The 12,624-nt window shown below is 35.2% G+C and overlaps 2 protein-coding genes and 1 long non-coding RNA gene across 5 annotated transcripts; 2 read left to right on the top strand and 1 right to left on the bottom strand.

Annotated features, from left to right (window-relative positions):
• Positions 1-1,553, top strand: LOC110903808. The gene is made up of 3 exons (XR_002572180.2): positions 1-165; positions 712-766; positions 1,276-1,553. It is a non-coding gene; the product is annotated as an uncharacterized LOC110903808 (long non-coding RNA).
• Positions 1,554-3,109: 1,556 nt separating this feature from the next.
• LOC110903805 (protein argonaute 4A) lies at positions 3,110-8,785 on the top strand. Of its 2 annotated transcripts, XM_022149587.1 has the most exons (22): positions 3,110-3,184; positions 3,877-4,084; positions 4,569-4,774; positions 4,855-5,061; positions 5,158-5,294; positions 5,370-5,467; positions 5,555-5,652; positions 5,744-5,906; positions 5,988-6,104; positions 6,211-6,381; positions 6,460-6,573; positions 6,651-6,816; positions 6,899-7,011; positions 7,093-7,230; positions 7,314-7,444; positions 7,524-7,589; positions 7,671-7,734; positions 7,831-7,942; positions 8,024-8,097; positions 8,187-8,281; positions 8,355-8,386; positions 8,488-8,785. In XM_022149587.1, the coding sequence occupies exons 2-22, from the start codon at positions 3,887-3,889 to the stop codon at positions 8,673-8,675; spliced, it is 2,688 nt and encodes an 895-aa protein (XP_022005279.1). In that variant the 5' UTR covers positions 3,110-3,184; positions 3,877-3,886; the 3' UTR covers positions 8,676-8,785. The 2 variants fall into 2 exon arrangements, with proteins under 2 accessions (XP_022005279.1, XP_022005278.1); XM_022149586.1 differs by lacking the exon at positions 3,110-3,184 and having other exon boundaries at positions 3,850-4,084.
• An 87-nt stretch (positions 8,786-8,872) lies between these two features.
• Positions 8,873-11,619, bottom strand: LOC110903806. Of its 2 annotated transcripts, none has more exons than XM_022149588.2 (4): positions 11,319-11,619; positions 10,396-10,852; positions 9,577-10,301; positions 8,873-9,477 (listed from the first exon to the last, which is right to left on the bottom strand). In XM_022149588.2, exons 2-4 carry the CDS (start codon positions 10,780-10,782, stop codon positions 9,048-9,050), a joined length of 1,542 nt encoding a protein of 513 aa, XP_022005280.1. In that variant the 5' UTR covers positions 10,783-10,852; positions 11,319-11,619; the 3' UTR covers positions 8,873-9,047. The 2 variants fall into 2 exon arrangements, with proteins under 2 accessions (XP_022005280.1, XP_035839148.1); XM_035983255.1 differs by having other exon boundaries at positions 10,396-10,845; positions 11,319-11,546.
• Between the last annotated feature and the right edge of the window lie 1,005 nt (positions 11,620-12,624).

Here is a 12,624-nt window from a genome sequence, read left to right as displayed (position 1 = left end):
ACACACATGAGAGTGTGTGTGTGTGTGTCGCTAGAAAGAACCAGAGAGAAGGAAAATCCCTTCTTCTCCAACACATTCCAAAATTCAGCAAATTGAAGATGATTTAAGGATAAATTCGAATGCATGTCTCTAATTTCTCAATCGTCTAAGTATTCTCAACCCTAGGTGAGTTAAATTATATGTTTTAATGATCTTGATGAATTGGGTTTTGAATCAATCCGTGAAATTGTATGAAACTAGAATGATAGTGAGTTAGAATCATCTCATGAAACATGAATTATGCTTGAAATTCTAATTATTTTGATGTTTGGATGAAAACCCACTAGTAGTAGTGATGTTATGAAGATGATGATGCTACATGTGTTAAATTGAGTATAGTTATGATATATGAAGTTGGATGTTGTAGATTATTATTATATGAATCTGATTTAGAATGAAAGTTATGTGAAAAATTAGTTGAAGTTAATGATCTTTATATGAACTAGTGAAGTTATGCATAAGATACTTGTACATTATGCTTCGCTAATGTTATGCACACTAAGTGTTTGATGAAATGCTTGAGTATTAGTTCTCATGTAATGTTGATGATTACATATACACATGATGGTAGTTGATTAGAATTGATGAAATTATGAATTGTTAGCTTACTATGTTAATGTAAATGTGAGATAAAAGCATGAGATTGAAGGAATGTTGAATGTGAAATTGTAGGCGTGAAGGAAGAGGATACAAGTCAATCCGGTTCGCAAGCAAATGCAAAACAAAGGTAAGTTCATATGAACTTCGAGTAGGCTTAATGTAGAATACGGTTTGGGTTTTATTCTATTGTTGCTAGTTATAAGATATAGAATTGTGTAGTATGTAAGATGATGATCCGTCATGAACGGGTCAAACGAATGGATAACAAGATTAGGGAATAGATATGAAATGACTTGTTATAAATGGGTCATAATGTATTGAAGTTTTGAAATGATGAAATGTTAAATGTTGACCCGTCGAGAATGGGTTAAATATTGCCATGGATGTTAGGCTTCGTGAAGGTTTTAGTCTTATACTCGGTGTGAACGGGTCGGATGGAATGAAGATATGGATAATGAAATGATATGTAAAACATCCGCTCTTAACGGAAATAGCTAGTTGAAAGAAGTAAATGGTAAAAAGAAATGAATTCTTGCTATGAATCGCTAATGGGTCAAATAAAGGACAAATGGACTTGAAATGTTATGATGTTAAAAGAATTGCACTAATGAACTTATTTGTGTTTTTGAATGTTAGGTAAATCTCATCTTTGATGATGCCGAGCTTGGATCGAACACACCGCGCCGCCCTTTACGCGCTTCCGGTTTAAGTTTGTCTTTTGTAAACGGGTCAAAACTATTTTAGAATGTAAATGTTAGTTTTTTTAAGATTAAGGTCTTTTGTTAGTAAGTATGTTAAATTTGTACTTGAAATGGTGGATTGTGTTAGCTCTTGTGATTAAGTTAGATGGTTACGTTGATTTTGAACTAAGGGTATTTTAGCAAAAATATATGTAATGAAATGAAAGTTTCAAATTTTGAGGGTTTTTACATGTTGTTTTGACCCTATGTAAATGTGGGCGTTAGACACGGGGGGGTTGGATCAGTAGAACTTAAGACAAGTAATGAAATTATGAGAATCCAAAGCGTTTTTTATTCTCCGGAATTAGACCGGGATATTTTGAGCATGGATCAATTGACGATGCAAGGATACACTGTCAACAAAGATGGTGATACTTGCAGAATCTTTCCCATGTTCTCAATTCCGGTGAACAATTCGGTTAATGAAGCGAGTGAACTGACGAGGGAAGAGGAGATTGGGTTAAAAGAGAAGCAAGGTATACTCGATGATAGTGTATTTGATGACGAATTTAAAGAACGTTATTTGAATTCCTATTTCGAAGAACTCCATTTGTCTTCACAAGAGACAGATTGGAGTATAATGATCGTTAAGGCTATGGAATTCAATGAGTTTGATGACTGTAAAGCATTCTTGAACCTGCTGGATGATCGAGAATTTGTTTTTAAATATAAACACATACTCGAATCAAAGTTTGAAGAAATGGTCAGATGGTTCCTGTTCGAATACATGGGAATCACTACAAGACCGGTTCCACCATTTACTCCAAACAAGAGGAAGATAGACTTGCTAAGTCTGTACATACTGGTGGCTGTGGATGGTGGTTACAGGGATGTAACAACGGAAAACTTGTGGCCTGCAATTGCAAAGGATCTAGGATTTGAATATGAAGACGGAGACTACATGAGGGTCACTTATGCCATGTATCTCGATATCCTAGAGTATTATTATAAATTTAAAACTGTTCAAGGGAAAGTGCAGGACAAGGAGATGGTGTTCGAAGAAGGAGGAACCTCCACCGGCTGCCATGGAAGATCGAAGAGTGCAGGAGAAGTTCAACGGGAACCTGCAGGGTCAACACAGGTTGCACTCTTTGCTGGAATCGATGATGATGACTGGAATCAAGTGAAAAGAAGGAAACGGTTCAACTTCAATTATGTGAGATGGGCCGTTGAAGAAGCTAATCGGAGCGTTATGGATCAAGCTCAGAAACATAACCAAGTTTAAAGGGGGTTATGTTAGAATTATTAAACTTTGTTAAGTTTATAAGTTTATGTTTTAATTATTCGAACTTATAAGTAGTAATATGTATGATATGAACTCGGATGATAGATGATAAGTTTATGTAATAACCGGTGTGATAAGCGGATGAACAATTCAAATAACTGCCTCCGGCAGTTACCCGCCAAAAACACCATGTATTTATTCAAGGTTACCGGCAATCTTGTCGGATATCAAGACATTCTCATTCACAATAAGAATTGTCCATTATCCTTGCACTTGTTAATCATGGATACCATTCATAATGCATATCCAATTCGGATCACTATCACATGATAACACTAATCCAACCTTCAATCCCACTACACAAATGCATTCCGCTGCAAGTGTGTCTTCTGTTCCCCAACAGTACTATGATCTTTTAATTTATCATGTACTATCTTCATATAATTATTATAAAAGGTAAAAAACGACAATAAGTAAGAATATATGCATTTCTCGAATCTCCACATATATAGTGTTTTCTTCCTAGTACTTGTTCATCTCAATTTCTTCTCTAAAAAGAAATATCAAGCTAGCTAGCTAGGTAAATCATCATCATCTTTTCTTTGTACATATATTTTCATGAATGTGTTGGATTAATGTGTTCACAAATGCTTCTACAATTTCAAAGTTTCTAGGTTTGATTTAAGTGCATGTATCTATTTTTTTGTTTTTATTAATGTTTTTTTTTTTTTTTTTTGAATGGCCAACGATTCCTTCAAATAGGCTACTGGCGAAATAAGAATTGGATTTGTTTTGGTTGAATAATGCATGATTTTCTCTTGATCAAACTGGTTTGTACAAACACTAAAACTTATTCTTATATTAAACTGGTTGAATAATGCATGATTTTCTCTTGATCAGTCTGAATGTTGTTTTCCTTTATCATTTATGTTAATTCTTTCTAAATCTGTTTATTGGAAAACTAATTAAAAGCTATATAATCATGTTCATGTAACTTTTCTTTTCTGTATTTACATCTATGTACATACATTATACACATATATATACAAACACACAATATGTTTTTTTTTTCAAACGACAAAACTCTATATAAAATGTAGATACCGGCCCAGCAAGAAACTGGTACCCGAAAGGACACACAATATGTGTGTGTTGTACATACGGAAATGTTTTTTTAACTTCTTGTAACTTGTGATTTTCTTTTAAAAGTCAAATAAAGCTATTAAGTTAAATTGTTATTTGTATGTGTGTGGCTTTCATGACACTGGACAGAAAAACCAAAATGAAGCATGAAGCATCAAAGGCACTGCCACCGCCTCCGGTGGTTCCACCAGGTGTTGTTCCTGTTAAAGTACCTGGCTCAAGACGCACACTGATGGCTAGACGTGGGTTTGGCACCAGAGGCCAGAGGATCCCTCTATTAACCAACCACTTTAATGTGAAGTTGAGCAGCACCACTGACCACTTCTATCAATACAATGTATCTCTCTAGCTACTCTTATTTGCATAACATTCTGCTCAAAGTAAGCGGGTTGATCCGTTTAACCCAATTATTTTTTATTTTAAAAAATTGTGTTCTATGTATAAAAAATGAGTATTATATCCTGAATTGCACAACTTAAAACATAAATTGACATATGATTTTATAGTTAAATTATAACTGTTTTATATACATTTTGCATTTTGTGTTGTAAAATTGTAAGTTTAAAATCCTGATATGCAAAAAATAAAAATCTGGTTAAATAGGTTGTGTTTGTGTCAACTTGCACATATTTGTATCGTGTTTGGGCTCTTATCTTTGACACGATTTTCGGGGTCGTGTCTGGTAGACCCGTGAACATGACCCATTTAGCATAGCTATTTGGAACACATGCAATTCATTCAAATTAGAATTATGTTAATAAGAACTTTTTAGATATGAGAAAGTAGAAAAATCAATATTTAACTTGTTGGTATCTTTGTAGGTGGCTTTATTCTACGAAGACGGAAATCCTGTTGAGGCAAAAGGTGTAGGGAGAAGAGTACTCGAAATGCTCTATAAATTATATAAACCAGAGATGGGCGGTAAAGGGTTTGCATATGATGGTGAAAAGACTCTGTATACTGTGGGCCCATTGCCAGGGACTACGCTTGAGTTCCCTGTGTTGTTGGAGAATCTGTCATCAAATAGGTAGACAATGTTTGATGTTTATGTCCTCTTTTGACGCATTTAATATTCATGTTGCTAATGATCATGTGTTGTTTGTATAGAACTGTACGCGGTGGTAGCCCAAGTGAAGGGGAAACCAAGAGGTCAAGGTGTCCACCTCAATCAAAGTCATATACTGTGAAGCTTAATTACGCTAAAAAAATACCGAGTCAAGCCATTTTCAACGCACTTCGAGGACAAGATTCCGAGCATTTCCATGAAGCTCTAAGGGTGTTGGATGTTATGCTGAGGCAACATGCTGCAAACCAGTAAGCATAGTTAAACTTAATACTAATGACTTTCGGATTACAATGTTCTTGTTCATTAATCTAAATCATGCATGTTTTGTTTTGTTTTGTTTGCAGAGGATGTCTTATTGTTAGGCAGTCTTTCTTTCACAATGATCCAAGGAACTCGATGAGCATTGGGGGTGGAGTTGTCGGTTTGCAGGGCTTTTATTCCGGTTTCCGGTCCACTCAAGCTGGATTGAGTTTGAACATGGGTGATTAACACTCAACACTCCATTTATCTTGATTGGTTTCTTCAAATATGCTATAAATATTTATTTAATTTTCAGATGTTTCGACTACACTGATACTCAAGCCCGGGAAAGTTGTAGATTTTCTTTTGGAGAATCAGAATGTTAAAAACGTAAGCGAGATTGACTGGATGAAGGTAATCAAGTAATCAACCCACTAGTCTGTTCTGTTTTATATTTTTTTATATAGAATTATTAGACTCATATATTTGTAAAAATAACAGGCTAAAATGATGTTAAAGAATCTTCGTGTCAAGACCTTTCCCTCTAATTTCACGCAAAAAATCATCGGGTTGAGTGAGAAATCATGCAGACAACAGATGTACGTCCTATAACGGTCCTATTTGTTAATATTATGCTGCAAAATTAGGGATAGTATGTAACAAAATTGTTTAAATGATCATTTTTTGTAGGTTCTTTATCAATAAAAAAAGTGCAGATAGTCGTAGTGATCCCGTAGAGATCACAGTCTCTAACTACTATGCGAAGTACCATAATCAAGAAGTCTTCGCATCTCAAGATTATCCATGTCTAGACGTTGGGAAGCCAAAGCGCCCAATTTACATCCCAATAGAGGTAATCTATAATCATAATCTATGTTAACATTCATCGTTAATTAAATCAAATTTACATGTAATCTTTCTGCATTTATTATAGCTGTGTGAATTGATCTCTCTTCAACGCTACACAAAGCCATTGTCGGCTTTGCAAAGAGCTAAACTTGCGGAGCAATCCACACTGAAACCACACGATAGGATGAACTGCGTGGTGAATGTAAGCTAGCTAAACTTGTTTAACTAATAAAATATTGATTATTATGCTAATCAATATTAGTAAAAGATATATAGAACACTAACCGGTGCATAATTTGTTGTTTTAGGAACTAAAGAGAAGTAACTATGCTGCTGATCCTTTGATTAACTCAACTGGCATCACAATCAACACGATGTGTACTCAAGTTGAGGGTAGAGTTTTGGAACCACCGAAACTGACGGTTGGAAACGGTGGAGTCATGCTTCCTCGTGGTGGTTATTGGAGCTTCAACAACAAAGTAAATAAATTCTTAGATTTTGGTTATTTAAAATTTTAAATGATTTGACGCTCAAAGGGGTTGATAAACTGAATGCAGACACTTGTTGAGCCGACGCAGATCACGCGTTGGGCTGTTGTGAACTTCTCTGCACGGTGCGACACCAATAGCCTATGTAGAGATCTACTTAGATGTGGTAAAGCAAAAGGAATGGTGAGTTGATTCGTATATTGACTGTCGAAAAAATATATCAAAAGATGTAATACAAAATATTTATTTCGTACTTGCAGCGTCTTGAAGAGCCACATTCTGTGATCCAAGAGGATATGAATTCTAGCCGCAATCCTGCTCCCATTCGCGTTGAACTCATGTTTGAAGCTATGAAACGAACACTTCCGGGCCTACCTCGGTTTCTTTTGTGCATCCTGCCAGAAAGAAAGAACCATGAAATATATGGTTTTTAACTCTCTTTCTTCATCTTAATTTCGCTCTATTTTTGTTAACTTATGATTAACATGAAGTGTCTTTATGATAATAGGTCCGTGGAAGCGAAAATGCCTCGTGGAAGATGGGATTGTTACACAATGCATGGCACCCATTACGATCAACGATCTCTATCTTACACATTTACTTCTAAAAATCAACGCAAAGGTCTTCATTTGAATCATTTCAAATTAATAAAGTTTTAGTTTCTTGTTTCTTGATTTATTTTTTTTTTTTTATAATTTTCAGATGGGTGGTTTAAACTCTGTGCTATCAGTTGAGCATTTGCATTCAATACCATTGGTTTCAAGGATTCCAACGATAATCTTTGGAATGGACGTATATCATGCTCCACCTGGCCGTTCTGATATTCCTTCGATTGCCGCTGTAAATTTTCAACTTCGGATTCTTAAATCTTTAAAACAAAATCTATATGTGAAACAATAATCATTGTGTTTGGGAATGTGTAGGTTGTTAGCTCGAGAAAATGGCCACTAATATCTCGGTACAGGGCTTCTGTACGTGCACAATCTTCACGCGTCGAGTTGATAGATGCTTTGTTTAAACCTGTATCACCGAAAAAAGATGAAGGGATGATCAGGTTTGATTTAGTTGCATAAACATTTCAAAATCGTTATTTCGACTTCTTATATCGTTTTTATGAACTGTCGTGATTTCAGGGAACTGTTAGTAGATTTCTATCAAAGTACTCATAAGCTAAAGCCGAAGCATATTATTATTTTCAGGTATGACAGTTAAGTGCCTTGAGCAACATGCTAGATTTAGTTATACACCATTAATATATAAAAATTATGATCTTATTGCAGAGATGGAGTTAGTGAGTCTATGTTTGACCAGGTGCTGAATATCGAACTCGAACAGATCATGCAGGTTTTGAAGTTTGAACTTTGAACACTTCATTTCAAGATTATATATGTTAACTTAGTAATTAAAATGAAATGAAAATTAAAATATTGTTTAATGTAGGCATGCAAGTTTTTGGATGATGAATGGGATCCAAAGTTTTTGGTGGTTGTGGCACAGAAAAGACATCACACCCGGTTTTTTCAACCCAGATCTGAAGCCAATGTTCCCGCAGGTTACATATCCGATTCTTGAAAATGTAACGATCAGGAAGAACAAAAACTCAATACTTCTCGTTTTTTGTTAATTATTTCAGGAACAATCATTGATACTAAAGTCTGTCATCCTAAGAACAATGATTTTTATTTGTGCGCTCACAGCGGACCGATTGTAAGTATAATCCAAACAACTATATATATATATATATTTCTATACTATACATATGCGTGTTTGTAGCTGAAAAGTACATTGGTATTTAGGGGACAACACGGCCTACGCATTATCATGTTCTTCTTGATCAAATTGGTTTCTCGGTTGATGACTTGCAAGAGCTCGTTCATTCATTGTCCTACGTGTAAGTTAAATAATGATTCACTACGGAAAATATTTATTTAGCGACTGATTTTGGGGGGTTATGGGGTATGCAGGTACCAAAAAAGCACGTATGCCAAAGCTGTAGGTAAACGAATAAACAAACCGCTCTCTTTTGTGTATGGTTTGGTTAAAAACAACGCGATAAGATTTTTATGTGATGGATTGTATCATTCATTATATGTGCAGTTGCTCCAGTCTGCTATGCCCACCAGGCGGCAGCCCAGATGTCGCTATTTGGGAAGTTTGATGACATGCCTGACACGACATCCAGCCTCAGTGGTGGTGGCGATGGTAGTAGCGGTGGTGGTGGTGGTGGTTCCGCCCAACTTCCCGAGCTTCATGAGAATGTACGTAGTTCTATGTTCTTTTGTTGAACAACTAGGTAGTTAATAGGCGGTTGATGTTTTAAGACACTCCGTGTGTTCGTGTTTGTATGCATTTCTGTGATGTTTTAGAATTAAGATACTTTGTGTTTTATGTTGTCTTTGTATGATTTTTTTTTTTTTTTTTTTTTTTTTTTTTTTTGATTCTAAATAGCTTTGGTTAAAATAAGACAACTGAAACATTTCACTTCCTTGGTAATAATCTGATCTTTTTTTATAGAAATAAAAGAGATCATACTTAACAATGTTGTATACATTAAGTCGATATAATCTTCAAGACGAAGATCAGAATCACGAAATTAACTAAGCTCGACTGGCCACAATAGAATACCGACGACAAAGAAACAGAATGCTGATATGCTTTCACTCTGTATACTGCTCGTAGTAATTGTCACTAATGACAGAAACAAACCTCTCAAGCCATGGAAGCTGATGAAGGTCTTTCATGGTGTTTTCAAGATACGACGATCCCGAGTCTGCACATGGGGGTGGGGGGGACTGCGGTTGATACGGGTACGTATGGTGGTCACCGAGGCTAAACCCACCTGCAAGAAACCGTTGTATTAGTGCAAGTTGAGATCTTTCTTGATCCGAGTAAGCATCCATCAAGTTTGAAAGCGACCCACATGAGTCCCACGCCCATTCCTCTAACGCAGGGCTCGAACCAAAGTTCTGGGTCAGGGTAAAATCGTCATTTTCTCCTCTTGCATCAGTATCCGATAACACACATCTACATGCCTGTTCACTATTAACGTATTCAGCACCACAAGAGTAACAGAACTCATGCCCACACCTACACAACAACAAGAAAGATAATGGGTCAAACGGGTCGAAAGTCGCATATGTTTAAAATAAATAAATGCATACAACAATATTGTTTCTGTTATCATACCAGCATGTCATGTGATAGCAACCACGCGTTGATTCGATCATCCGTTCGCACATCTGGCAACGCCTCCATTTTCGGTTTTCCACAGGGTCATCATGGGCCCGACTCTGTGGCGGGCAGTCCTGAAACTGGTCACAACTCATAGACGAATGCCAACGGACCCCGCATTTCACGCATATAAATCGTCGACACACAGGGCACTCCACACAATTATTATCTGATTGGTTTGAATCGCAACAAGGATCAAGCAAAACCGAGCAATCGGCAAACGGGCAGTAGAATTTATCTGTGGCTAGCAATTTCGGTTCTAAAAGGGCATCCTGTAATAATACGTAAGACGCAACCGGAAGAAATGATTTGCACTCAGGGGTAGAAATGTAATATCTGCAATTTGAATGAGGGCATTTGATGGGGACTTGAGAGGACTGAACTTGTTCATCAACGTAATCTTTGATGCAACATGAACAGAATTTGTGTGAGCATTTCATGTTAATGGTCATGGGTGTCGGTTTGTCTTCACAACATATTAAGCATTTTTGGACCGATGAGTCGCCTTTAATAGGAGGATTAACGACTCCAATTGCCACTTGAGCTAACCGCAATGGCTCGTCAAGATCGATGTTTGGAACACATTTTAGAACGAAATGTTCGAAATTTTCGACGTGTTCTAATATTCTTTGCTTCAATGCCATGAGAAGTGGATTCTGGAGTGTTTCCTTGGTTGTAATCTGACAGAAAATCACTTATTCGGAATCAATAAACGGTGCATAAAGATTGCAAAATCAAATTAAAAATTTAAAGGACTTCGATTAACTCAGTTACCTGATCAAATAAGGTCGTGGAGTCGGTGAATGCAAATACCCTTTTGATGTCATTTCGTGCAGCTTCGGTAATACCATCCATCAACGCCAAATATTCAGCAACCGATTCATCTACAAAAAAGTCGAGCTTTTTTTGCACTTGAATCATGGGAATCTTGTTAGTTCTTTCCATTACCACCCCAATACCCGAAACGTTGAAACCAGTATCTCGAGGATCTTCAATCGATACACCCTTGAAGAACATTCGCACCGAATGTTCATCAAGAACATCATCATCGTCACCGTCATTCTTCACACCTTGTTTGATTATTCCTTCCCTATCGAGCTCCTCCTCATCCGCACAACAACTTCGAAACTCGTCTTCATCTTCTTCAAACTTCAATTCCATTACAACAGTTTTTTCAATCTACCCCCAATTTCAAATTATGAGAGCTTGTGTATCAATTTAACGCTAGAACCTGAAGAATAGCTCATGTATCAATTTAACAAAAAAACATTAAAATAAGCATAAATGATTAAATTCAACCAATTTAACATCAAGATATTATCTTTTTTTCAAATCCCATCAAAACCCAGATCAGATAAGATTCAAAATCCAAAACCCATAATTTAAATCATAAATTCAGACCCCAAAATAGAAATAAAAATAAAAACAAAACAAAACAATTCAAGAAATTCAACAAAAAGAACCACAAAACCTTCAAAACCCAAAACCCATCTACCAAAATATGAACTTGAACCCAAACCCATGAATCAAATCCAAAATTAATAAGTGGGTTTCAAAAGACAGTCAATAATTAACAAAAACTATGATGGTACATGAACCCTAGAAATTAAACAATTAAAGTACAAAAAAGTGCAGAAAAAGAAATAAAAAATAAATAAATTAAAGAATAAAGGATGAAGAAAGTGAAGGTTCGATACCGATTCAACTGGGTTTGGTCAAATTTCAGTAAATGAATTATCTTTTGATCTGAATCACAGCAGGGGATTCTGAGCAGCATGTCTCCAAGAACCCTAATCTGACATTACTGTTGAATGTGTCTTGTGAATAAAAATAAAAATAAAAACCTAAAATAAGGATTAAAATTGGTTATGAAAGGAATCTGGGTGGTGTTTACTGGTCAGACTGTCATATGGAAATGGAATTGAACAGCAAGTTGTGACTTTTTTGTATTTATTTTATTATGGATGATTATAGGTGCAACAAAATAATTGGTAATCATTGTTATCATGGTGCTTAGAATAATTAAATAAGCATAAATGAGTTGCTTTTTCTTTAATATATTGCGGCTTTAGCAAGTCTAAATTGCTACAATGCTACCCTTGACTTTTTGGTATTTACAAACTTAAAGTACATTTCAATTTTTGTTTAATGTATTGGGTAATAAATATTTTAATGACAAATGTGTCCTTTGATAACAAAGCATTAGCAACATTTATAGGTATCTAATTTTTATAGGAAAGAAACTATTTTATACATAAGTTGCATATTTTAGTAATTTGTATCATGTCATGATGACATGATGTAGGGAACATATTTTTTCGTATGGTAATAATCTATTATAACCAAATAGGTAGATTTAAAAGGCTTTTTAATAAAGAAAAAAAATATGGTTGACAATGCAGAAACTTAAACTCACAATTTTAGATATTAAAAATTGGTTTTTTACAGCGGGAACATGGTGTTAAAGCATTCACATCCCTTCCATTAAATCTAACATATAATTACCACTAAAAACAACTATATTTTTTTCTCATTTCAATTAAATAATATTTTTTTATACTTTTATTATTACAATTTCTCTCTCCTGCACTCACAATTACTTTCAAAATATATTAAAGGAATACAGAGGGTGAACTTTGTTCCCCCCAAATATACAAATGAACAGTAATATTTTCTATCGCTTCCACTCACAACCACTTACAACCAATTTTTATATTATAAAATCCCCTCTCATATAATATAGGGAAAGGGATGGGAATGCTCTTAGGTTCATCATCTTGACATCTCATAGTTATTGGATCTTGTTTTGAGAAAAAGATAGGTTATGCATATAATCTATGCAAGCTTAAGGTCTTGTATAGGATCTTAATCTTGACTATATATAAAATGATTAAAACATGTTTCATTCTAAGGTATCCTAACTTGATTATTGATTTTAAAATATATATAAACAAGTTGACTTTGTGAAATAAAATAAACAAGATTGGATTAACAAGGTTACTA

The sequence above is a fragment of the Helianthus annuus genome, chromosome 14, assembly GCF_002127325.2.
Source record: "Helianthus annuus cultivar XRQ/B chromosome 14, HanXRQr2.0-SUNRISE, whole genome shotgun sequence".
In the NCBI taxonomy this organism is placed as follows: domain Eukaryota; kingdom Viridiplantae; phylum Streptophyta; class Magnoliopsida; order Asterales; family Asteraceae; genus Helianthus; species Helianthus annuus.
This window is presented reverse-complemented; position numbering and strand designations above follow the sequence as displayed.

Bases quoted from the DNA above. Each gene is read 5' to 3' on its own strand.
- LOC110903805 (XM_022149586.1), top strand. From the start codon at position 3,863: ATGACACTGGACAGAAAAACCAAAATGAAGCATGAAGCATCAAAGGCA. The intron at 6,574-6,650 runs GTGAGTTGATTC...TCGTACTTGCAG, and splicing joins GTGGTAAAGCAAAAGGAATG to CGTCTTGAAGAGCCACATTC. The intron at 7,735-7,830 runs GTTTTGAAGTTT...TGTTTAATGTAG, and splicing joins AACTCGAACAGATCATGCAG to GCATGCAAGTTTTTGGATGA.
- LOC110903806 (XM_022149588.2), bottom strand. From the start codon at position 10,782: ATGGAATTGAAGTTTGAAGAAGATGAAGACGAGTTTCGAAGTTGTTGT. The intron at 10,302-10,395 runs GTAACTGAGTTA...ATTTTCTGTCAG, and splicing joins CCACGACCTTATTTGATCAG to ATTACAACCAAGGAAACACT. The intron at 9,478-9,576 runs GTATGATAACAG...GTTGTTGTGTAG, and splicing joins TGCTATCACATGACATGCTG to GTGTGGGCATGAGTTCTGTT.